This window comes from Pelophylax lessonae (genome assembly GCF_965119305.1).
Source record: "Pelophylax lessonae genome assembly, chromosome: 9".
Taxonomy (NCBI): Eukaryota; Metazoa; Chordata; class Amphibia; order Anura; family Ranidae; genus Pelophylax; species Pelophylax lessonae.
The window spans coordinates 95,782,364-95,808,739 of record NC_138776.1 but is presented as its reverse complement, the minus strand read 5'-3'; the positions used below and the strand labels follow the sequence as shown (position 1 = coordinate 95,808,739).

Genomic DNA, 26,376 nt, shown 5'->3' with positions numbered 1-26,376 from the left:
CGGTGTAGAAACACTGATCACACGGTTCTACAATGTAGGACCGTTGATCAGTGTTCCTACAGCTCAAGCCACAGCCAATCACAGTAAGAATCACGCCCCTAGGGACACACACAGCCCCTCCCTCTCAAAGTTAACCCCTTCACTACCAGTGTATTTTTACAGTAACCGTGCATATGTATAGCACTGATTACTGTAGTAATGTCACTGGTAACCCCAAAAGTGTCAAAAATGTCAGTCAAGGGTCCGATCTGTCCGCCGCAATGTCGCAGTACCGCAAAAAAAATCACAGATCGCCGCCATTACGCGTTAAAAAAAAAAATCAACAAAAATGACAAAAATCTTTCCCTTTGTTAGTAAACGCGATAACTTTTGCGCAAACCAATAAAAATACGCTTTTTGCTTTCTTTTTTTTTTTTTTTTTTTTTTTTTTACCAAACATATGTAGCATAAAACAAATTGGCCGAAAATGTAAAAATTTGATTTTTACATTTTTTTTTTTTGGGGAATTTCATATAAAAAAAAATGTGAAAAATATTGTTATTTTTGCAAAATTGACGCTCTTTTTTTGTTTATACCGCATGATCAAAAAATCGCACAGGTGATCAAATACCACCAAACGAAAGCTCTGTTTGTGGGAAAAAAAGGACGTCAAATTCGTTTAGGTACAGTGTCGCACGACCGCGCAATTGTCCATTAAAGTCACGCAGTGCCGAATCGCAATATATCCCCTGGTCTTTTAGCAGCCAAATCCTCCGGGGCTTAAGTGGTTAAAGCACAATAAAAACATGATATGCTTTTATAAAAAAAACATGTTAACGGGCCCTTTTGTCAGAGGTCTCCCTGCAGCTGACCTTTCCCCCATCACTGACTTACCATGCCTTGTGTGGAGGCAGCCATCTTAGTAGCAGTATATGAACAAGCAGGATAGGAGTTGGCGCATCACACATGCCTATATAGCATCAAAGGGTGTGCAGTTCATATATAGTCATTAGTCTGGTGTAGTTGATGGCTGAAATAGATGACACTCAGGGCCAGCTCAGCTGCAGAGAGAAGTCGGCTCTGAAAGTGGAAATAAAAACAAAAAGCAGAGCGCCTCTAAGACCCCATTCAGACTAGCGCGACTTGTCAGCCTGACAAGTCGCGGTCGGTCGCTCGCCATTGATTAGCACAGGACCCGTTCTAATAGCGACACAAGTCGCTCTGACTTAGAAAAAGGGTCCTGTACTACTTTGGGGCGACCTGGGAGCGACTTGCATTGACTTCCATTATGTGAAGTCCGTGCATGTCGCCCTTCGAAGTCGGATCGCCTCAGTGGGAACTGGCTCTTAGTGTTATCAAAGAGTAAGGCAGGTACAGGAAAACTGCTCACATTTAAAACCGTATAAAATAGCTCATCTGTTAGGTGGTCTGCAGGAACACAGGGGTCCACGGCTGGATGTTGTGGCTCCAAGAGGTGGTGCAGGGCCCCCCTATGGTTTACATTTTTAACATCATATAGAGCACCATGAAGATGTTGCAGTCGAAAAGGCTTATGTACGCGTGTTTTTGAATTTATTAGAAGAAATATTTAAATGTCTTCTTTTTTTTTCCCCCTATGAACTGTATATGATGATGTTTTAACCAGTTCTGGACCTGAAGATTTTCCCCCTTAATGACCAGGCCATTTTTTGCGATTCGGCACTGCGTTACTTTTTTTTTTTTTAACAGAAACGTTTTATTGATTTAAAACAAATAATAAAGTAACAGTGCCAACAAGGTATGGATACACAGGAAGTGAAAAAGAAACATAATCAATCAAAAGAGAGCAAATGCACATCAGCGATAAGTAAAGCAAGTAAACGGACATATGGAATGGCTTTCATCCAAATATACGGAAGTAACATCAGGGCCACAATAGCCCACAGTCCCCCCAGACCCCTGGTCCCCTGGGAGGGGGAGGCGCCAAGGGGAGCTCCAGGAGGCCGAACCGCAGGGGAGCAGAGACACACAAGCGCCTCCACAGCACCCCACGGCCCATAACCACACAGCAGCAGCCTCGCCACCAGGGCCCTAAAAGCAATAAACAACATAACGTGGTTAGATCTGCAGAGGTTTAGCTGCGATCCAAGCATCCCACACCTTCCCAAATTTTTGAGGGCATTGACGCCCCATATAGGTCAGCTTGTAGAGGGGCAGAGCAGCATCCACCAACGCCCTCCATTGTGCAACCGTGGGGGGGTCAGCACCCTTCCATTTCATCAATAATGCCTTTCGGGCATAGAAGCAGAGAAAGAATAAGAGGAGCTTAGAGTATTTCGCCTGTGTCACCAGTTCCCCCATCCCCAAGAGGAGGACCCTAGGGTCCAAGGGCACTGGCACCTGCAGCACTGCGCTGAGCTCACATACAATGCCCCTCCAGTAGTCCTGGAGGAGCCGGCATTCCCAGGTAACATGGAGAAAAGTACCTACCACCTGCTGGCATTTAGTGCATACGTCAGAGTGGGTGCTGTATATTCTAGCCAATCGTTGCGGGGTGTAGTATGCCCTATGCAAAAACTTCAATTGAATAAATCTATCTCTGGCCGAGATTACCGTGGGGATGTAATGAGGAATACAATGATCCCAATCATCCTCCACCAGCGCAGGGATATCTTGCCTCCACAGCTGGAGCAGACGAGGTTCTTGTGCCTGCCGACCACACGTAAGTCTAAGATAGATAGAGGACAGTAGTTTGTCAGCATTGCGTGTGGTCAAAAATCGCTCCACCACATGGGGAGCAAGCGTAGGGGGTGTTGGAAACTGAGCCTGGGCTGCATGGCGAAGTTGCAAAAACCGAAACAACATACACGACGGGAGGTGAAATTTATCCCGCAGGGCCTGGAAGGTCAGCAGAGAGCCCGAGGGCATTATATGTTGTATCATAGTCACTCCATACCGCGCCCATACGGCCGGATCAGGAATGGAGCGAAAATGAGGCAACCGAGGGTTACCCCACAGAGGAGTATAAGGCGAGATCGTGCCAGCCTCCCCCGTGGCACCCAGCATCTGCTCCCACACCCGTACCACCGTCCGCATAGGAGTAGTCACCTGAGGGGCAGCCCCCGCCCCCCTGTACACTAGGTTAGTCAACGCCGCATAGGAGCCCAAAATCGCCGCTTCGAGATTGACCGCCGGATTGGACCTGGATTGAGCGAACCACCAGCGGACAGAGACCAACACCGCCGCCCAGTAGTACTTCCGAAAACAAGGCAGGGCCAGTCCCCCGGAGGAGAGGGGCAGCTGCAATTTCCGCTGAGAAATACGTGGAACCGACCCCGCCCAGATGAAGGAGGAGACAACACCGTCCAGGCGACGAAAAAAGGACGCCGGGATGGGTACAGGGGTATTTCTAAAAACATACAAAAATTTGGGGAGAAAGGTCATTTTCAATAAGTTGATACGTCCCACAGGGGTCAAGGGGAGCGACCGCCACACCTGACACTTAGCGACCAGCTGTCGAAACACCGGCTCCAGATTGTCCGCCAGGTAGCAAGAGAGGTCAAGCCTCACGACGACCCCCAAGTAACGGAAATGAGAGACCCATTCCAGCGGAGCCACAGGGGGGGAAGGAGGAAGCGCCGCAGCATCAATAGGGAGCAGGCTCGACTTGGACCAGTTGATCCTCACTCCAGAGTAGCCGCCATGGCGATCAATTATACCCAATGCCGCCACCAGAGAATCAGCGGTGTCATTCAAGTATAACAGAGTGTCATCAGCATACAGAGAGATCCGCTCCACCACCGGGCCTACCCCCAAACCCCCCACCTCCCCCGACGTCCGCAGCAAAATTGCGAGCGGCTCAATAGCCAAAGCAAAGAGGCCCGGGGAAAGCGGGCAACCCTGCCTGGTGCCCCTGTATAGCCGAAAAGATGGGGAGAGGAGGCCATTTGTGCGGACCCGGGCTACAGGGGCCTCATAGAGAAGGCGAACCCAGGCAATAAAGCGCGGCCCAACGCCAAAGCGGGACAGCACCTGCCACAGGTACTCCCACTCCACAGAATCAAAAGCCTTATCGGCATCGAGAGAGGCCACTGCCCCCCGGGAACCGCTAGTCACCCTGTGCGCCAGGTTGGTATGTAGGCGGCGAATGTTTATGTCCGTGCCCTTACCCGGCATAAAGCCAGTTTGGTCGCCGTGCACCAAAGACAGTATCACCGAGTTGAGGCGATTGGCCAATATTTTAGTAAGGATTTTTGCATCTACATTCAAAAGTGAAATAGGCCGGTAAGAGGCGCACAACTCGGGATCCTTCCCGGGCTTAGGCAGGACAACCACAACAGCCTCCGACATAGAGGGCGGCAGGGCGCCCGCCTCCAGTGTGCTGCGAAACGTCTCGTGAAGATGAGAGGCAACCACCTCCAGGTTAGTTTTGTAAAATTCTGTAGGGAGCCCATCGGGCCCTGGCGTCTTGCCCACTGGGAGAGACTTAATAGCCTTGCGAACCTCCTTCAAAGAGATGGGGGCGTCAAGAAGCTGGACTTTGGCGGGAGAGAGTGAGGGGAAATCTATGTTCTCCAAGTACCCCGACAGCTCAGAGGGGGAGTAGGTGACCCTGGACTCATATAGCTGAGCATAATATTCGGCAAACCGAGCATTGATTAGACCGGGGTCAGACAGCAGGGTTCCGTCCCCCGCTCTGATATTGGCGATGCCCATGGTACCGGAACGCTCCGACGCCAACCACGCCAGCAGCCTGCCCGACCGCTCCCCTTGCTCAAACACCCGCTGGGACTGGGAAAGAAGAAACCTGTGGCAGGACTCCGCGCGAATGAGCGCCACCTCCCTATAGGCCGCCTGCATGTCAGCATAGGTACCACTATCCCGCGAAGCCAGGTAACCCGTCTCGAGGGACGCCGCTGTGGACTCCGCCAAGGAGAGGCGGGCTCGTGAGTCCCTCCGAACCTTGGCAATTGTGTACTGGTAGCGTCCCCTTGCATAGGCTTTAAATGCGTCCCACACCATGGCCGGAGCGGCCGTGCCCTCATTGTGACCCCAGTAGGCCAACAGCTCAGAGGATACTGGCGGCACCACCCGCTCATCCGTGACCCAGAACCTAGACAATCTCCACAAGCCCTGGCCCGCAGCCGTATCTGTCATAAAACTCACCAGCACCGGGGCATGGTCAGATATGCCCCGGGGCAGGATGGTAGCCTCCTCCACCCGCGGCAACAGGGACGAGCCAACATAGACCACATCTATACGTGAAAAAGAGGCATGCGCGGCTGAGTGGCAGGTGTATTGTCGTAGAGTGGGATGCTTCCAGCGCCACGCATCCCCCAACCCCAGGGCCTCCGCCCAACGTGCCAGGGCCGAATCGGCCGCCGGGTCACCACCCAGCCTGTCCATACCCGGCTCCGGGGCCATATTAAAATCGCCCGCAAAGATCACATTTGGGGTAGGATAGCCAGCAACCACACTCTGAAGCCGATGCAGAACGGACATAGCCGCAGGCGGCGGCACATATAAACCAGCGATGACTAATTCGATGCGATCACACATAGCATGTAAAACCACGTACCTGCCCTCAGGGTCAAGATGCAGATCCAGCAGCGTGAAAGGTAGGGAACGATGTATAAGGATACTGACACCCCGGGAGTAGAAGGAGAAGGTGGAGTGATAATAAGACCCAACCCACGACTTTTTTAAGGACAGCACCCGGGCCCCCGTGAGATGCGTCTCCTGCAGAATGCAGATGTGCGGGTGATGTTTTTGTAGAAAGGAGAACACAAGGGATCTTTTAAATTTAGAGTTCAAGCCCCGCACATTCCAAGTTAGAATTCTTAACGGAGCCATAAGACAAGCAAAGGAAATAAAAACAGGGGGGCAGCTGCTGGATCAACACTCGAGCCCGAGAACACATACCGCCCCCACCATACAGCACCCCCACATGTAAGAAACAAGGCAGGAACAAAGCAAATAATGTGCATAATAGAGACCCAATACCCTGGTGGCAAACCTGGAAAAGAAGAAACGGTTAAACATAAAAATAGAACATTCCCAAATGAACTCCCCCCCCCCCCCTCCCCCCACCCTGCTACACCCCAAAAACTCGGGTGAGCCTGAGACCCCAAAAAGAACACAACCATCGGTCAATGGGGGACCATGCACCAGGAAAGCGTCAACAGTGACTAGTCCTGAGTCCACGAGCCTCCACAGTATTGCCCGGAAAATAAATAACAAAAACCAGGAGAAACGAAAAATAAGTTCTAGAAAAATAGACCATGACCATAGAAAAAACAGAAAAACGGGGGGGAATCAAGGCCACTAGCCCCCAGCATAGTCCCCCCACCCCCCCACCCGCCAGGGCTGTAGGATAAGCAAAAAGAAAAGGGGCAAAAGGGGGCATGGAGCAGCCAACGAAGGACAACAGTCAGGGTAAAGAGTTCAGGGATCCCTTGTCCATCCGTCTGTCCATCCGTCCGGGAATCGGCCAGCCAGAGGCCCCGCAGAGTCAACAAACCCCCAGGTAGGTAGGGAGGCATCGAGGGAAGACCGGAGCAATCGCTGAAATAAGGGGGAAGTGGCCACTAAGCGGTAGATACCGATCAGCAGAGAACCTCAAGATCGAACCATCCATCCCGCCCAGCCGGACAGGAGTCCTAACGTCTGGGCAACGACTCCAACCAGGAAGAGGCCTCTTCTGGCGAGGTAAAAAACTTGAGGGACTCACCGTCCTGAACCCTGAGGCGAGCTGGGAACAACATGCTGTATTTCATGCCCCGCTGGCGGAGAGCCGCCTTAACCTGGTCGAACGATTTGCGCAGCTTCTGTGTCTCGACCGAGAAGTCCGGGAAGATCATCGCGCTGGCATCCGATGGGCGCGCTCCACCGCAAAGTAGGGGGAGAAGGCCGCCTGAGGGAGTAGGGTGCGGAGGAGCTTCTCCGTGAAATCTGCAGGATGCGGATCCTCAGCGCCTTCCGGGAGACCAAGGATCCGTAAGTTGTTGCGCCGGTTCCGGTTCTCCGAATCCTCGGCTCGGTACTCCAGGGCCTTAACTTTGACCCGCAGCGTGTGTAGGGAAGCAGAATGGTCCCGCAGCACGTCCTCAGTATCGCTCACCCGGCGCTCCACCTCGGTCAGCTTGGTGCGGAATTTGTCCATGTCCCGGCGAATCAGGCCGATGTCCATTTGGACCAAATCTATCTTCCCCGTCAGCGTCGTTTGACAGGAGGTGATGGCCTGCATGAGGGCATTAAAGTTGCTGGACTCCCTCAGCGCCGGGTCCTCTCCCTCGGTCTGTGTCGCCATATAGGAAGGAGCACGAGGCCCCGCTTTCGCGCCAGCCGGGGTAGCCTGGTCCGTGGGCGACTTACGGGACACCGAAGACTGTCGGCCTCTGGTCATATCAGTCCGGGGGGACACACTGGCCAACACAGGGCTAGCCAGGGGTCACAGGGCAGCAGAGAAGCAGGATAAATTCGGGCTAGGCAGCGGAGCTCTCTTCAACACGTCCTCTCAAGTCGCCATCTTGGACACGCCGGCACTGCGTTATTTTAACTGACAATTGCGCGGTCATGTGACGCTGTACCCAAATAAACTTGATGTCCTTTTTTTCCCACAAATAGAGCTTTCTTTTGGTGGTATTTGATCACCTCTGCAATTTTTATTTTTTGCGCTATAAACAAAAAAGTGACAATTCTGAAAAAAATATTTTTCACTTTCTGCTACAGTATCTCACAAAAGAATACACCCCTCAAATGTTTGTAAATATTTTATTATCATGTGACAACGCTGAAGAAATGACACTTTGCTACAATGTAAAGTAGTGAGGGTACAGCTTGTATTACAGTGTAAATTTGCTGTCCCCTCAAAATAACTCCACACACAGCCATTATGTCTTAACTGCTGGCAATAAAAGTTAGTACACCCCTAACTGGAAATGTCCAAATTGGGCCCAAAGTGTCAATATTTTGTGTGGCCACCATTATTTTCCAGTACTGCCTTAACCCTCTTGGGCATGGAATTCACCAGAGCTTCACAAGTTGCCTCTGGAGTCCTCTTCCACTCCTCCATGACAACATCACAGAGCTGGTGGATGTTAGAGACCTTGCGCTCCTCCACTTTCCATTTGAGGAAGCCCCACAGATGCTCAATGGGTTTAGGTCTGGAGACATGCTTGGCCAGTCCATCACCTTTACCCTCAGCTTCTTTAGCAAGGCAGTGGTCATCTTGGAGGTGTGTTTGGGGGTCGTTATCATGTTGGAATACTGCCCTGTGCACCAAGTCTCCAAAGTTAGATCATGCTCTGCTTCAGTATGTCACAATACATGTTGGCATTCATGGTTCCCTCAATTAACTGTAGCTCCCCTGTGCTGGCAGCACTCATGCAGCCCCAGACCATGACACTTCAGACCAGTATGAGAGAGTGAGAGCGATAACCCCAAATTTAACACACCTGCTTCCCATTCACACCTGAGACCTTGTAACACCAACTAGTCACATGACAGCGGGGAGGGAAAATGGCTAATTGGCCCCAATTTGGACATTTTCACTTAAGGGTGTACTCACTTTTGTTGCCATCGGCTTAGACATTAATGGCTGTGTGTTGATTTATTTTGAGGGGACAGCAAATTTACATTGTTATACAAGCTGTACACTCATTACTTTACATTGTAGCAAAGTGTAATTTCTTCAGTGTTGTCACATGAAAAGGCATAAAAAATGTTTACAAAAATGTGAAGGATGTACTCACTTTTGTGAGATACTGTATATAACATTTCCAATAAAAAAAATTTTTTTCATTATTTTAGGCCAATTTGTATTCTGCCACATATTTTTGGTAAAAAAAATCCCAAAAAGTGTATATTGATTGGTTTACGCAAAAGTTATTGCGTCTACAAACTAGGGGAAAGATTTATGTAATTTTTATAGATTTATTTATTTTTACTAGTAACGGCAGCGATCGGCGATTTTTAGCGGGACTGCGACATTGCAGCGAACAGATTGGTCACCTAACTGACTTGACACTTTTGGGGGGGACCAGTGACATTACTACAGTAATCAGTGATAAAAATATGCACGGTTACTGTACTAATTACACTGGCATGGAAGGGGTTAATACTAAGGGCAATCAAAGGGTTAAATGTGTCCATTGGGGGTGCTTTCTAACTGTGTGGGGGTTGGACTTATGGAATGAACACAGGGACCGGTGTTCATAAATAGGAGGAACACAGGATCCCTGTGTTCATTGCTTACAAAACCGTTCTCTGCCGTGTTTACAACGGCAGACTGCAGTTCTGTTTCCATGGGAAGGGATCGCGGGCTCCCTGCGGCAATCCTGGCCACTGGCCCCGCAGATCAGCTTCCTCTCTGGCGAATTGGCGTTCGCGCGCCCCCCACGATCACTCCCGCGAAGTGACGTAGGGATACATAGTTTCGTGGGTACCTGCTGACCTGCCGCCATATATCTGCAGCAGCTGGTCTGCAAGTGGTTAAAAGGTTTTTAAAGCCATAGATAGTAATAGTGATTTTTATTTTATTTAGTTATTAGCTTGTTCAATAAAGAGAGCAGATACATTTAAGCCCCCCCATAAGTATAGGGGTTTACTTGCCCAACCCTCTCTGGTCTGTCCACACACCCACACGGCTAAATTGCTTTTAGGTTAGGTGACTGCAGCCCCTCCAAGCTTCTGGTCAACCATAGTATCAAGGACAGACACTCTTTGTAACTTAGCTTGGCACATTCCAGTGTCATGCTTTTACTCTGTCAAATGGTGTTCATCTATTCTTTCGTATTCATTGACAGCAAGCATCATTCAGCCCAGGCTGTCAATGGCCCACCTCCAGCCTACTAAAAGACCATAAGGAAAAAGCAGCAATGTGATGAGCTCTTCTCTCTGTTACCCTGTTTTCTTCTCCTATAAGGAATCGTTTTGTTAGCAGCTTCTTGTTGAACTGCATCTTCCTGTCTTGCTGAACTCTGCTGTACAGGGACTGCAAAATGCTAATATCAATATGCTGATATCAAGTCACATTCAGGTCCAGGCTTGTATATATAAAAAAAAAAAATACATTTAATGGTGCATTACTAAATACAGAACTACATTTATTTGAGTTTTATATAATTGTCTAGAGTTTAACTTTAGGGTCCAGCTCCATTTATTACCAAAAAAATGTACACCTGTCGTGATGCAAGGGCAGAGAACCACAAGCGCTTGTGGTTCTCTCCCCTTGTGCTTTGACAGAGCTGCTTCTCTCTCCACTGCCAGCAGCCATCTCAGTGTACAGACTCTTCATCTGAACTTTTATAAACCCCCTTCCCCCACATCCCAGTAAGGACTGCCTGAGCACTACTTGTTTTCTGGTTGCGCTATTACCCCTTTATTGTTTCACCTGTTGTGATGGCCCCACCATAATGCAAGGGTTAAATGCTCTAAGAAAGTGATGGCGAACCTTGGCACCCCAGATGTTTTGGAACAACATTTCCCATGATGCTAATGCACTCTGCCGTGTAGATGAGCATCATAGGGAATGTAGTTTTAAAAACATCTGGGGTGCCAAGGTTGGCCATCGCTCCTCTAGGAGATGATGAAAACGGTGTAATACATACACCTTCTCCTTACTCCAGCAAGTTCCCTTTTTATCTGTTCGACCAGTCCTCTGAAGACACTTCTATAAGGTGCTCTGGGCTGTGGATCACACAAGGATATCAGATACAATGCAGGACCTATAGTCTTGCATTGTACATGAGGAGGGTGAGGGATTACCCACAAGCCAGAGAGGGAGAAAGTACTTGAGTCTGTTGGAGTGAGGAGGAGTAAGGCAAGTATTGTATTTTATTCCTCATTACCTAGCCACTTGCCGACCGTATCACTAACATATACGGCGGCAAAGTAGGATCATGTACCTAGTAAGTGATCCTGCACTTCTGGGCCGGAGGCACACATGTATTTGGGTACAGGGTCGCACCACCGCACAATTGTCAGTTAAAGTAACACAATGCCATATCGCAAAAAATGGCCTGGTCAGGAAGGGGGGTAAATCTTCCAAAGGGCAAGTGGCTAGAGTTAAACAAACATTTAACTCTTGCATTGAGATGGATCAGAGAAGACTTAAGCTGGCCTTTTAACATTTAAATGACCGCTTTGTAACAGTTGGTATTTGAAAACAGAATAGTAAAAACCAGATTTATAAAAAATGTGACATATATAGTTTTTTTTTTTTTTTGCCTGGGTTAACATTGTGCAAGTCCTATCTTGGGACGTTGGATGTGACTTCAGCCTCTTGCTAACTATTTTCCTCCCCTTTTCTCTTCTATGTTCATGGATGTGTATAATTATTTAGCAAAGTTGAGAAGTTCAGGATGTATGTAGATAACTTTAACAGCAGGCTGCCCAGGTTTTCTCAGGCATTGCAAGGATAAAAAGCAAATGCTTTGGGTACATAGTCTGTGTCTGCTGTTTTGCTTTTCCTACCTAAGAAATCATTTTTGAGTTCACAGGTACTGGGGCACGGCAGAGGAAGACATTGTGTCTGAGCAGCTGGGTGTGAGTTCTTTCTGTAAACTCTGCAGTCCTGTTTCTCTACCGCTTGTCATTTTACAAGCTAAATTTCTGCCCTAAATGGTTCTCAGTCAGCAGATGTTAATGTCTTAGGAAATTCAATTAGGTTGGGCATTTTTTGAGATTCAGAACATTTCATGCTACAAACTTTGAAGAAACATTGATGGCCTGCATTTGGAATATATAAAACTTCACTAAACAATAGAAGGTTATATTTCTTTTCTCTATATACTTGCCCAAGCTACTAACACTGCTTCTATTTTTAATGAAATATTGATAGAGTTACCACTGCTTCTATTTTAAATGCTTCATGGCTCCCCCTGCCAGCACTTCTAATTTAAAGCTGGCCCTTGTAGCTTCGGTGCCAGCTGTAGAATGACAGGTGTCCTTTATCTTCATAAATAGCCTGTAATAAGGAACCGCAACCCTCTCAACAACAACATTGTCAGCTGGATTATCAAGATGATGAGACGCGGCTATCCAGTGAGTCTAAGTCATTTGTGTTTTCACCGTTCTTCAGTGTGGGAACTGTACATAGGTTACTCTGTTTTTGTTGAACGCAATACTTTATGAAGGATCGTAACAAAAATAGATTGTGAATGAAGGATGGAGCTTCACATTACTGCTCTCGATCTGATTTTCACTGACTGCGTGCCCAGTCTGGTAGGAAATGTCTCCTCGTAATTTATAAACGTTCTGTTTTCATTCCTCCACTTCCAGCTTTCACTCATTTAACCAGCATAAAGAAAGGATCAGGTGCAAGAATGGTTGCATTTTTTTTCTTTTATTGATAGTTTTTTAATTTTTTTTTTTTTTAATGTGTAATAACATAGTACAGTTCTGCAAGTCATTGTATATGTTACTATTTTTATAGTCAAAACGGGAATGATTTTCAGGAACCCTTTGTAATGTTTGACTTTGTGTGTGGCTTAATAAAATATGCATGTTTCAGTAGGGTTATCCACATGTGTACAAAAGTTTAATGGGTTTTTATTTAATAATATAGTATAGCATAGTATAAAGTGCAACATTTTGTAGCAACCCATTTGATCAGATTTCAGCAGTGGATTACTATTTTGAAGTTTGTCTTTTGGAACTCCTTAAGACACTTATGTTGTTCCTAATAAACAATTTCCACTCCAGTCTTTGCTTTCTAACCCAAAATTGAACTTTGTCATTCTGAGAGTTTCAAAGGAAAGCTTTAAAGTTGGAGGCTGCCATCATTAATGTATTTAGTACTTTATGTGTGTTAACAATACAAAATATTAAAATGAGAGAATTCAGCAACGATATACTATATATTTTTTTAGTATAGGTTTTCCTTGAAGTGATTGTAAACATTTTTTTTTTTAAATCATAATTACCTGCTCTGTGAAATAATTTTGCACAGAGCAGCCCTGATCCTCCTCTTCTGGGTGGCAGCGCTCCTTGCTCCTCCCTGTCGAGTGCACTCATAGCAAGCTCCTTGTTGCTATGGGGCACTTGTGCGGGCTCGATCCTAAGCTGTGCTTTGTGTGTCCATTGACCAACACAGTATGGCTCAGCTCTGCCCCCCCACTCTGCTCACTGACCCAATGGTTCCCTCTGCCCCCCCCCCCTGTGTCCAGTGAAGAGAGAGTGAGAGCTGCTGCACTTGGGCACAGGTCTGAATCGAGATCGGGCTCAGGTAAGTATAATAGGGCTGGGGGAGACGTTTTTTTGGGGGTTTTTTTTAGGTTAAAAACAACAAACATGGTATTACTTACCTGCCCTGTGCAGTTGTTTGCACAGAGCAGCCTGAATCCTCCTCTTCCCGGGTCGCTCTCCGGCGCTTCTGGCCCCTCCCTCCTGTTGAGTGCCACCACAGCAACAGGAGGTCCTCTCCCTGTTGAGGGCACCCGAGCCAAGCTACAGCTCCCTGTGTCTATTCAGACCCTAAGCTGCGGCCCAGCCCCGCCCCCTTTCTCTCCTCATTGGTCACTGACTTTGACAGCATCTGGAGCCAGTGGCGCCACTCTGCTGTCTCAGCCAAGAGGAGGGAGAGTCCTGGGTTTTAGGCAGGTGTGAAAAAATGCTGTACATTAAGAATGCTTCCAGATGCATGTGTTCTGGTCTTGTACTAAACTACAGCCCTTCTGGACGTCTGTTCTTCGTATCGCTCAAAAATTTACAGACCATACCCTCTCGTTAGATCCAGCCCTCTTTCTCCTCCACCATCATGAATTTCCGCGGGCATCCTATCGCAAATCGATACTTCCACTCCTGCTTACGGCGGCGAAGAGTTGCATTCCCCCGCTTTGGAAACAGTCAGCCTCCTACGGTGGCGATGTGGCTCCGCAAGGTTGCCTGTCTAAATGAAATGGAGGATTTGGTTTCCACTGAGCACGGTACCAGGGACAAATTTATGAAACGCTGGTATTACTGGCATGGCTTCACATTTACGACGGAATACAAAGACCTGATTGCCTAAGCACTGACTGTGGAGGTGGGTCGAGCCTCCCCGCCCCTTCCCTCCCCCCCCCCGCCTTTCTTCTGCTTCCTTCCACCTGCCCCTCTGCTGTCTCCTCTTGTCTACCTTTCTTTTTGTGTTTCATACTGTGCCTGGTGTTCACTTTCTACGCTCCCCTGTGTTTTTGACCTGGATACGAGCACCTGGTCTAAGGACATTCTCATATCATGGGTATTCGGTTATCTGGGTCTGCATTCAGATCTCTCCCCAAGAGGGCATGCCTGTGCCGGACCCCTTGGTACTTATCCTGGGCTCTGGGACTCTGGGGTGGTACATCCCGTCCCCCTGATACCGGCCCACAGTTGGATGCCGGTGGGGCGGGTAGACTTCCCTAGATATGCCCGACGAGCTCCCATGTCAACCGTTAGTCATCGCACCTTCTACCATTTTGGTCCCCTGATAATCTATAATCTATGTCTCTGACAAGGTTTCCGATGCAATCCTATTTTTTTTTTTCACACCATTGCTCGATATTAGAGATACTGTATCTGCTGTGTACATAGACCACTGCTATCTTTCTCTTGATTGTACTTTTTATATTCATGACCATTGGTGTTTTACTGTATGCCTTCTTGTTTTTCTTGTTTTAATTAAATAAACAAAGAATTAAAAAAAAAGAATGCTTCCAGAAGTAGAAGTGGTAAGTGTTTTTTTTTTTTTTTTTTTTTCTTCTATTTTATCAATTAATAAAATGGAAAGTAAATGAGCATAGGAGAAATCCAAATCTAAGGAGTACTTGGTGTGACCATCCTTTTGCCTTCAACATAGTATCAATTCTTCTAGTTACACTTGCACATCGTTTTTGAAGGAACTTTTGCAGGTAGGTTGTTTAAGACATTTTGGTGACCTAACCCCAGATCTTCTGTAGATGTAGGCTGCCTCAAATCCTTTTGTCCCTTCAGGTAATCCCAGACAGGCTCAATGATGCTGAGATCAGGGCTTTGTGGGGTCCAACCCATCACTTTCAGGACTTTGTTCATCTTTATGCTGCAGATAGTTCTTAATGATAGTGGCTGTGTGTTTGGGGTCGTTGTATTGCTGCAGAATAAATGTGGGGCCAATCTCATGCCTCTCTGATGGTATAGCATGATGGCTAAGTATCTGACTGTATTTGAAATATTTGGTTGTACCAGGAGGCAGTTTGTTTGCGGAAGGGCTGGTGAGTGGTACAATTAATAAGTGTCTGCAAGCAACAGTGAAGCATGGTGAACGTTTGGGGCTGCAGTTGGAGACTTGGTCAGGATCAATGGTGTCCTTAATGCTGGGAAATACAGGCAGAATCTTGATGCTGGTTTGAAGCCAAAGGGTAGTCACACCAAATATTGATTTGATTTAGATTTTTCTTCTATTCGCTCAATTTGTGTTTTATAAATTGATAAAAATAAACCAAAAAAATATATATTTTCTCTATCGTTCATTGACAGAAGCAGCTCCATATCATCTTGACTATTAGGTTATGCTGCCTGCTACAGGAGTAGGACACTAGGCAAGAAAAAGCTTTACCACGCCTATTATGCAGTCCCTGCAGCCATACACCCACTCACTCTGCTATAGCCCTCAGTTTGTTTCTGCCTAGTTTAGAAGTAGGACCTAGTTAACGGCTGGGACTTCAGTCTAAGCTTGCCTTTTTTTATTTTAATGGAAACCTTTGTTAAAAATTTAATCTTTTAGCTAGTTATGTTCCTGAGAGAACTCCAATCAACAGCTGGTCTGGGTTTCGGACTGGACATGCTAGATCTTTAAGGTCTCCCAGCCCAGCCAGTGAGCGTGTGCAGGTTATATAGCCCAGCGCTAGGCCTCGCCACGACAGAGCCCCAATGGACGGGGGCTGGCCTGCGAGTGAAACACCTCGCTGGGATGCACACGACCTGGTTTGGCCTGAGTTGCATCATACCCCTTGCCCGTCAGCACCCCCACCTCGAGTGGAGAGGTAGTCTGTCCGGAGTGGTGCCCACTCAATGCCGTTGGTATGGAGTAGTGTCCTCCCATAGCTCTTGCGGTCCCGGGGTGGACGTGGGCCCCTCCTTGGGATGGTTGGATTTGTTTCAGCCCTCTCTGCTGTGCACGTCCCAGGTGTGGAGAATTGGCAGGCGGATTACCTGAGTCATCAGGTGTTGGATCAGGGACAGTGGTCCCTATACCCGGAGGTGTTTCATCTCCTGTGTGTCCGGTGGGGGACACACAGGAGCTTCTCGACTCAACAAGAAGGTTCAGAGGTTCGAAGCCGGGTCTCGGGATCCTCTCACAGATGCACTGGTGGCTCCTTGGAGTCAGTATCGGCTGATTTATGCATTCCCTCCGCTAAAACTTCTGCTGAGGCTTCTTCGCAGGATAGAAGTGGAAGGGGTGGCCCCAGACTGGCCTAGCCAGTCTTGGTACGCAGACCTGATAAGGTTGGTCGCTGATGCTCCCTGGAGACTTTCTCTCAGGGAAGATCTGCTTCCTCAAGGACCAATCTTCAATCCTGCTTTACAGTCGCTGGCTTTAACGGCGTGGCTGTTGAAAGCCAGGTATTGAAGGATAGGGGTCTTTCTGATTCAGTGATTCCTACACTACTGAAGGCCAGGAAGTCTACTTCCAGGAAGATCTATCATCGTACGTGAAAATCGTACATTTCATGGTTTGAATCATTGAAGGTGCACCCTCGCTTGTTCTCTGTGGCTAGGGTTTTGGCTTTTCTTCAATAAGGTGTTGAACAGCGGTTGGCTTTGGTCACTATCAAAGGCCAAGTGTCGGCTCTGGCTGGGTTTTTCCAATGCCCTTTAGCTACGCATGCCCTGATTCGCACTTTTATTCAGTGAGTTCGCCATATGGCTACCCCCGAGGCGATCCCCGCTACCTCCATGGGATCTGAATTTGGTATTATCTGTTTTCAAAGACCTTCCTTTGAGAACATTAGGGAGATTCCTATGCTTGCCTTGTCTCTGAAGGTTGCCTTTTTGGTGGCTATTACTTCTGCCCGCAGATTATCTGAATTGGCGGCTTTGTCATGCTGCTCACCTTATCTAGTGGTCCACAAAGATAAAGTGGTACTCCGACCTAACCCAGTCTTTTTTTCTTCCTAAGGTGATTTCTGATTTTCATTTGAATGAAGACCTTGTGCTGCCTTCCCTTTGTCCTAAGCCCAAGCATTCCAAGTGTAGCACTACACCCTTGGGAGCTGCTGATTACGGGTTCTCCTGGGTTACCATTAGCAACAACATGACAGTTTGACATTTTTCCCAAGTCTTTTAGCTCAGTCAGGAAACAGTCCAGTAGCTTTGGTTTTTGTGTTTTTTATTTGCAACTTATATAGGAGAAGGGAATGAGTGGGATACTCCAACTTTATACAACTATGCTCAATTGGCTGAGTAACGCTAGTCAGGGCTAGGCCGCTGCTTCACTTTGCCCTTCGCTGTGAAGTATAAGTGAATTTGCTTTCTGAGGTAATCTGTACTGTTTTGCTGAATGACTTCAGGGCCCTTCCTGGCACCCCCTTTATTTCTATTCTTCAGGTTTAACTACACGGCACCCCCTTTTCTGATAAACTTCCTGTGTGAGCTAGCTCCTTGATTCCCTGACTTCTCTGGAGTGGTCCCCTCTCTTAGGCAGACCCTTAGGCAGAACTCCTGGTACTCACTATACTGTTTTTCCCAACAGTCTCTGCCAGCAGCTCCACTTGTCAGCTTTCTGGATCCTCTGCAGCTCAGCTCCACACACCTTGTTCACTAGGCCGACCGCCTGAACCACCTTCCTCACACCTACAGGAGGAAAGACAGCCGTCCACCTCCTCCTGGGACTTTGCTCCTGCCAAAAGACACCCTGCCTCATGTGCTCCCACTTTTATCATCAATCCCATGATGCACCTCTCCAGATGCCAACCTACTGGGACAGTACAAAAGCTTGTGTATCATTGACCAGGTTTCCTCCACAGTCCAACAGGCCTTCCCATTGGATACAGTGGGGACACTCCCTCAGACCAGATGAATGCACACTGAGCACAGTGAACAGACCTAACTAAAGATCAGGTTCCCCTGATAAGCAGCAGGAGCTTTAGATGCTTTTACCTAGTACCCGTCTAGGAGGGTAATACACAAGGAAATGGCATTCAATTCTTTGGACGTGGTGTGGGCAATTAGAGTTTACCTGGCGGCTACTGAGTCGTTCAGAAAATCAGATGCTCTATTTGTCCTTACCGAAGGATCTCTTAAAAGATTGGCTGCGTCTGCTGCGACCATATCCAGATGGATCCGACAGATGGTAGTTCAGGCTTATTCCCTGAAAGGTCAGGTTCCTCCTTTCCCTGTGAAGGTGCATTCTACTAGGGCGCTGAGTGCTTCCTGGGCTTTTCACCATCGGGCGTCAGTGCTGCAAGTTTGCAAGGCGGCAACTTGGATGTCAGTGCACACGTTCACAAAATTCTACAAAGTAGATGTGTTGGCATTTTCAGATGCCTCTTTTGGCCGCAAGGTTTTGCAGGCTGCTGTCTAAAAGATAATTTTTTTTTCTCTTTGAGGGTGTATGTTTTTTCTGGGTGAGCTCCAGTTGTTCCTGGTTGAGTTCCATATTACCTGGTTGGCTAAGTTTAGCCTTGGGTAATTCTGTTCTTTTTTGCTTTTGTTTTCCCACCCCTCATGCAAATACTGCTTTGGGACATCCCAATGATCAAGAAGATATGGAGCTGCGTTTGTCAATGAACAATAGAGAAAACTGGATTTTTGACTTACTGTAAAATCCTTTTTTCTGAAGTTCATTGACAGGCGCAGCACACGCCCCTCTAATTATTTGAGTGGGATGGGGTTTTCTTCTTCTAAACACTGCTTGCAACAAAACTGAGGGCTATAGCAGAGTGAGTGGGTGTATGCCTGCAGAGACTGCCCCATAGGCGTGGTAAAACTTTTTCCTGCCTAGAGTCCTACTCCTGTAGGGGGCAGCATAACCCAATGATCAAGAAGATATGGAGCTGCGTCTGTCAATGAACTTCAGAGAAAAGGATTTTACAGTAAGTCAAAAATCCAGTTTTTTTAAAGTATTCTTACTTTAGAGCATTTCTTTACACCTGCCTAAAACTCTTAGACAGTACCGTACATGGTGCAGAAGGAGAAGAACTACATTTTTACCATTTCTTATGGTATGATTGCCAGTGTTTGGCCACACACGCTCCCTTTTACGGAGGCTTGCAAGAGGTCTGTGCAGTAAGGCTTGATGATGTTTGGGGGTTTCCCTTTTATTCAGGGCATCCCCTTAATATCGGTCAAGGTGACCTGGCAAAAAAAAAAATCTGTAACCGGTAAACCAACAACAAAAAATGGGGTTCTACACTCCATATGCTTCTAAAAATAGTATATTTATAATTTGGGGGCACACTGTTTAGATACTGCATCCTCTACAGACTCTGTTGTGTATAAAATGTGTTTTTTTTTTTTTTTTTTAGTTAATGGAGTGACAAGTGTCATTCAATAATAAAACCACACAAAGTTTCTGCAAGTGGTTGTGTGAACTGGACAGTGGGGAAATTTGTGAACTATGCTTGCTGCATTGCAAGTTAATGTACATGGGAGGTGGTTTTATGAGGCAGATTTACTGTAAGTTAAATATAAAAGCCCCCCCCCCACCTGCTCAACTCCATTCCATTCCATTCCATTCATTCATTCATTCATTCATTCAACACACATATCCCATAAACCACAAGTCAGAGTAATACATGGCAACAGAGTTACCGTAGTAAAGAATAGTAAAAAGTCAGCAGTCCAAAATGCAGATAAAAAGCATTTCCACTACTAATATTGTTGATGCAAAGTTTTAGGGCTACACAAGACCCCTTTCTCAAGGTGACATGAATAAAGCTGTTTTATCACTTTGAAAAGACCTGCCTAAGAGTAGTCTGCCATTATCCTCCGAGTTCTCCTCGGATGTTGCTTTCACTTTGTTACAAAGAGCTTGACTTCTAACTCCTTGCCTGACTTGTACTTGTTAAATAAGTTCCCCCTTTACCAGCAAAGAGGTGCTTTTGATTTAACAGGAAGTGGAAAGGTGGGCAGGGCTTGGCTCAGCTTAAAAAAAAAAAAGTTGGCCCCTAGAAGCAACATTAAGTTAAATCAGAAGAGCACACAGAGAAGGGTTTTCCAGCGGATGAAGATCGCAACATAAAACTTGTGATACCCGCTTTTAAAGGGGACTTGAATTTAGGATAGGTTTCAAATGTCTCAGATTAAGTCTTTGACTTAAAGGGGAGTTGATCATGTTAAAAAAGCTTTTAAATATACTGTATGATTGTGTATATAAATCAAAGCGGTCATGTTTTTTATAATTTCAGCTTTCCCTCCTTTATATTGTTGCACAGTGATTGTGTTTTAGGCGTTGTTCTCAAGGTTTCAGCTTCTATAAAGCTGGACATAGATGGATTGAAATTCTGCCAGTTCAGCAGGGACTGACAGAATTTTAATCCATCTATGAACATTCCCGCCGAAAGGAGTCAACCTCTTGATCAACTCCTCTCCAACAGGACTGTTGGAAAATGTATGTTCCATCAGTGCATGCAGCCAGTCTGCTGCAGTGCTGATCAGTGTATCCTGGCAGTGGAGGAGCCCCGCTGTCAGAATATAATAGCATGATGGGGAGGATTCCCTCATTCACTTTGAATGTGTGGATGGGGGAATCTATTTGTTTTTGCGTTTTTTTTTTTTCATTTATTTTTCTTAATTAGCCGGCTGGCTGATTAAAAAAAAAAAAAAAATCTATGGCCATTTTTAGACACTTTCCCTTATCCTGTTATCAGGGTAAATCAACAGAAATCAGATTAGGTTTTCTTTCCTGTCAAAATGTTATTTTTTTTACAATAGCTAATTTCCTTCTCTGTTTGTAGGCAACTCATTGACATAAGATTTTCACCCCATCCGAAAGCCTTCATCTTAACAATCACTTTAGTGTTATTTAGTCTCTCCCTACAGTGGCATAGAGCCTTCAGAGCCCCGGTGCAAGAAATCATAAAGGGCCTCCCTGAGCCCCGGCCGGGGGCCCTCCACACGATGGCGAAACTCCAGGGCCTGATCGCAAGTGCGACCTTTGGGACCCTGGTAGTTCCACCACTGGTGTCAGTCGTTTTTTTACTTTTTGTTATTTTGTTTATTCGTTTTGACTATTTTATTTATTTTAACAATTGTATTTTTTCCATTTTTTTTTTTTTTTTAGGAGCCCCATTGGGGGGGCTTTGGTGTGATATCAGGGGTCTAAACAGACCTTTAATGTTTCACCTTTGAGACAGAGAAAGGAGACTGAGGGCACAGCCCTTAATCTCCATCTCTGCAGCCTCAGCTGCACAGAATAAATGGACAGGAAGAGCTCTGCAGAGGCTTTCCGTTCATTTGAAGCATAGTAAACACATTTTATTATGCCTCAGTTATGAGTGAACATAGTCAGTGATCGGTACGGACCACTGACTCAAATCATTAGGACAAGGAAAGGGCTGGTAAATAACACATTTACTGGTCCCTTGCTCTCTATCCCATCACATCCCCGCAGCAGCTGGAGGAGAGGTGAGGGGGGAAACCGGCAGTGCTGCACGGGATGAGGGATCAGGGGAGTGCACAGGGCCTGGGGGCAGCAGGAGGTAGATAGGAGGGGGGACCGATCATCTCCATTTTCCTCCTGCAGCCTTTCAATGACTGCAGGAGGAAAATGGAGGGGTTTGGTTGCTTTATATGCCACCCCACTGCCCCTCCTCCATATGCTGCTATTGGGAGCCCTGTATGTACACCCCTGTCCCCTCCATCCTAGAACAAATCCTCTCCACTTCCCTAATCCCCCTCCAGTACCAATTCTCTTAATCTCTCTTCCCAGCACAACACCCCTCTGTGCCTGGCACAGATCCCCCCCCCCCCCCAATCTTCCAGAGTGGGCACCCAGGGCACTTTCCCTGCATCTCTTAAAGGGTGGTAGGGGTCCCAGATGCTGCAGTTACCCCCGTTGAGGCAGGCAGCATCTCTTTGATTGGGGGGGTGTATTACCTCCCCCCTCCCAGTTACTATATCCCCCTCCTCTGAATACGTCAAAAAACACAGACCCCAGAAGCGTGGCTCTTCCTGTTTTGTACTCCTCCTCCCCGGCTCCTCCTGTCTGTGTACAGGAACATCAGGGCCCAGAGGGAGAAGCCGGCTGCAGCAAGGTGTGGATTGTGCAGGTAGTTGAAAGACATGCCTGCTGCCAGAGAGGGAGTGATCCCTGTGTGTTGGACACTGGGCACTTCACAAGAGATGCGGGGCAGGTGTCACGAGTTCCCACGCTGGCACACCCCATTAAGCAGGGAACTAGAGCTCAGTGCCAGAGCTTGCTCCCCCGCACTGGGCAACGGGAATTAGGTTAGGACAGAGTGTCTAAACAAGATCTTGCTGGGGGAGGGGCACAAGCCCCCCCCCCACACGGAGTCGGAGTGCCAGGGCCAGGTCGCAACTGCAACTTCTGCGACCCTGGTAGTTTCACCACTGTCTCCCTATATTTAAGTTGATGTACCCTGTAATATCCTTCTAACATAGATCAAGTTTGTTGTGGCAAAATCACCTACAATTGATTCTTTACAATATACAATAAATTCTAAAATATTGCAAGACGAATTTACAAGAAGGTGCTGAAGGGCTATGGTAATATAAAAGTGCAAAACATAGGCCTTTTTTTTATAGATGCCTCATAATTTCCAAGGACTTTGTATTTCATGCTAGAATTGAGCATTATTACATTTTACAAAAGCTGAAAATCCTTAATCCATACTAAACACACCCACCTGTCAGCCCACATCCAGCAAGACTCAAAATATTTTCTCCTTATGGTGCAGCACAAATATAATCGCATGCTATAAACTTCATATAGCTTATGAGCCATTCAGGAGATGTCTGCCACTGTCTTTATTGAAACTATTTACAAGCTTTGACTGACCTTGTCGCATACAGAGTCACTGCATTTTACATTCCATAGAAGGCCACACTTCCATCAACCCCCACATTGCTAAACCATTATAATTTGAGCAAGCTTACTGCACCTCAGAAACATCAGACCAATTGGGAGTTTTACCTACAAACCTATTTATTAATATACATAGGCCTTTGGCAAGAAAAAAATGTGATCCTTTATTATTTACTGTATGTTCGACATGTACATGTGGAAACATGTACTAAGCTGAGAATCATGGTTCTTTTTAATGGGATACAAATGCTTGCTTTTATAAAACCATGTCTCTTCATTATCTGAAGAGCACGACGTTTAGGCAAAGTGCTAATGCATTTAATTCTCTTATTCACTGAGGATGTGCATAGAATAGCAAGGACATACAGCAACCAGAAGTAATCTTTTAGTTCAGCTTTAAAATGAATTTGAATGCTTGTTATGGAATTGTGTGCATGAAACATTATTACTGCTATGTAGACTGACACATTGAACAAGCCTTTAACGCAAGCTCTTTGTGTTAAAACCAATTTCTCTATCGCTCATTGACAGACGTAGTCTTCTTGATTCTCAAGAGCTGGGTTATGTTGTCTCCGCAGGAGTAGGACTAGGCAGAAAGACAAAACGTTCTGGCTCCACCTTAGGGGCAGTCCCTGAGGGTATATCCTCCCTCTCTCTGCTACAGGGAATCAGCTTTACGATCGCTGGCTTTAACGGCCTGGCTATTGAGACCCAGGTGCTGAAGGACAAGGGATTGTCAGCTTCAGTTATTCCTACTCTAGTTGAAGCAAGGAAAGCGACTTCCAGAAAGATTTATCATCGCACATGGAAGTCCTACATTGCATGGTGTGAACCTTTGGGGTTCCGTCCACGGTCTTATTCGGTTAGTCGAATATTAGCTTTTCTGCAACAAGGGGTTGAGCAGAAACTGGCCTTGAGCACTATCAAGGGTCAGGTCTCAGCATTAGCTATCTTCTTTCAGAAGCCTTTGGCTACTCATTCCTTGGTGCGGAATTTCATCCAGGGGGTGCGACATCTGGCTCCGCCAGTGCGCGCGCCATTACCACCCTGGGATCTTAATTTAGTATTGTCGGTTCTTCAGAAACCTCCCTTTGAAGATATTAGGGAGATTCCTCTACCTACGTTGTCCCAGAAGGTGGCCTTCTTGGTGGCTATTACTTCTGCACGCAGGGTGTCAGAACTGGCCGCATTATCTTGTCGTTCACCATATCTGGTGGTTCATAGAGATAAGGTGGTTCTTCGTCCGAATCCATCCTTCCTACCAAAAGTGGTTTCAGAATTTCATCTGAATGAAGAAATTGTATTACCTTCCCTTTGTCCTAAGCCCAGTCATCCTCGGGAGTTTGCTTTACACTCCTTGGATGTGGTCCGGGCGATCAGGGTATACTTAAAAACGACAGACTCGTTTCGCAAGACGGATTCACTTTTTGTGATCCCGGATGGACCCAAAAAGGGGTTGCCTGCATCTGCCGCGACCATTTCCAAATGGATCAGACAGACGGTGGTACAGGCTTATTCTATTAAGGGTCGGGAGCCCCCGTTCCCTGTTAAGGCGCACTCCACTCGGGCACTTAGTGCGTCATGGGCCTTTCGCCATCAGGCGTCAGTGGTCCAGGTGTGCAAGGCGGCTACCTGGTCGTCGGTGCATACCTTTACAAAACATTATAAAGTTGATGTAATGGCATCATCTGATGCCGTGTTTGGCCGCAAGGTTTTGCAGGCCGCCATTTGAGGAGACCAGTGGTCTGCCTCGAGGGTTTTTTTCCGTTGGAAATTTTTCTTTTGAGTCTCATTCTTTGTTTATAATGAGCCTTTAAAACTTCTAGTTTGGCACCGGTTGGGCCTTCTAGATTGGATTTTGATTTTTTGTCAATCCCACCCCTCATTTGTGGCACTGCTTCTGGATGTCCCAGCTCTTGAGAATCAAGAAGACTACGTCTGTCAATGAGCGATAGAGAAAAATGGATTTTTGTAAGATCTTACCGTAAAATCCTTTTCTCTTAAGCTCATTGACAGACGTAGTACCCGCCCCTCTATCATTGAGTTGGGTTGAGTTAAATTCTCTGTTACTGCTTTAGAACAGAACTGATTCCCTGTAGCAGAGAGAGGGAGGATATACCCTCAGGGACTGCCCCTAAGGTGGAGCCAGAACGTTTTGTCTTTCTGCCTAGTCCTACTCCTGCGGAGACAACATAACCCAGCTCTTGAGAATCAAGAAGACTACGTCTGTCAATGAGCTTAAGAGAAAAGGATTTTACGGTAAGATCTTACAAAAATCCATTTTTGTAGTTGCGGGAATTACAAATACCTTTTCTGTTAATCAAACTCATCATTGTTTTGTTAGTTGTAGAGTAGTGGTGCTGGTTTTGCAGATTCAATTTGCTTCATGAATCTTTGACTGGTGGCTTTCTGTTTATTAAGGGGACACGAAAAGGAAGAATATCCATTGACTTTGAACTAGTGACACGAGCTATCAGGCTGTATATGAGATAAGAATAAAATGAAGTGGGTGAAGAAGACGGCTGCTGTTAAGTTTTAGAGTGCAAAATAAGACATTGGATGTTTGAAGCGTGTATAAAGTTTGTACAGGGAGCTGTGCATTCTGTACATGTGTCTTGAAACCCTTCAGAGCATTGCAGATCTGCGGTCTTACCCTTTCCTCCTCATAAATGGCTCCAGAGAGTGGTCATTTGGAATCATAGTTCTATCCAATGCCCAATTTAGAGTCTCTGTAACAATTAGATGAATTGTATAGATTTTTTTGGTGTGTAATTATTCTGTAATGTAGTGTATATTGCTCATTTTGCAGCTGGTTTTAACTGTAGTTTTCCTGTTTTTCCCAGAACCAAACACTTGGCTTAAAAATGACAACATCATGGAGTGATCGTCTCCAAAATGCAGCAGACATTCCTGCAAATATGGATGGCCTTGCAATGAAAAAGTATCGGCGTGAAGCTTATCACAGGTAATTTATGTTCTGCACAAAAGACAAAATGACTCCTGCGCTTGAGGGGTTATCCTGAAACGGGTATCCTGAGAATGCGATGCAGGTTGAATGGACGTAGTCCCGACTGTGCTGCCACTCTCAACCGGTCGTGGTAATCCAAACAGACTCTAAAAAAGGAACGGACAGAGGGCGCACCAGCCTAACGCATTATCTTTAACACAATTTTATTAAAATAAAATAGCATACACATTGTTCTCACAAAACAAATTGGAACACGGGCAAACATGTGCAATCAAGGACCACCAAGACTCTCCACTGGGCTTCCTCTACTGATGCAGGCCATGGTGGGATGTGGACCTCCAAAAAAAACACTTACGCATTTCAGGGTGTCCCCTCAGAGCTCTGATGAAAGGGGGGACACCCCGAAATGCGTAAGCGGTTTTTTGGAGGTCCACATCCCACCACGGCCTGCATCAGTAGAGGAAGC

The 26,376-nt window shown here is 46.5% G+C and overlaps 1 protein-coding gene across 2 annotated transcripts in view; it reads left to right on the top strand.

The window, feature by feature from the left end:
* Window positions 1-26,376, top strand: part of NT5C2 (5'-nucleotidase, cytosolic II) — a 242,470-nt gene that overhangs the window by 62,423 nt on the left and 153,671 nt on the right. The window contains exons 1-2 of one of the 2 annotated variants that reach the window (XM_082268054.1): window positions 11,890-12,003; window positions 25,786-25,907. In XM_082268054.1, the coding sequence (XP_082124180.1) occupies window positions 11,983-12,003; window positions 25,786-25,907 (143 nt within the window). In that variant the 5' untranslated portion in view covers window positions 11,890-11,982. Of the gene's footprint in view, window positions 1-11,889; window positions 12,004-25,785; window positions 25,908-26,376 lie in introns of those variants that run through there. The other variant, XM_082268055.1, reaches the window with a different exon arrangement.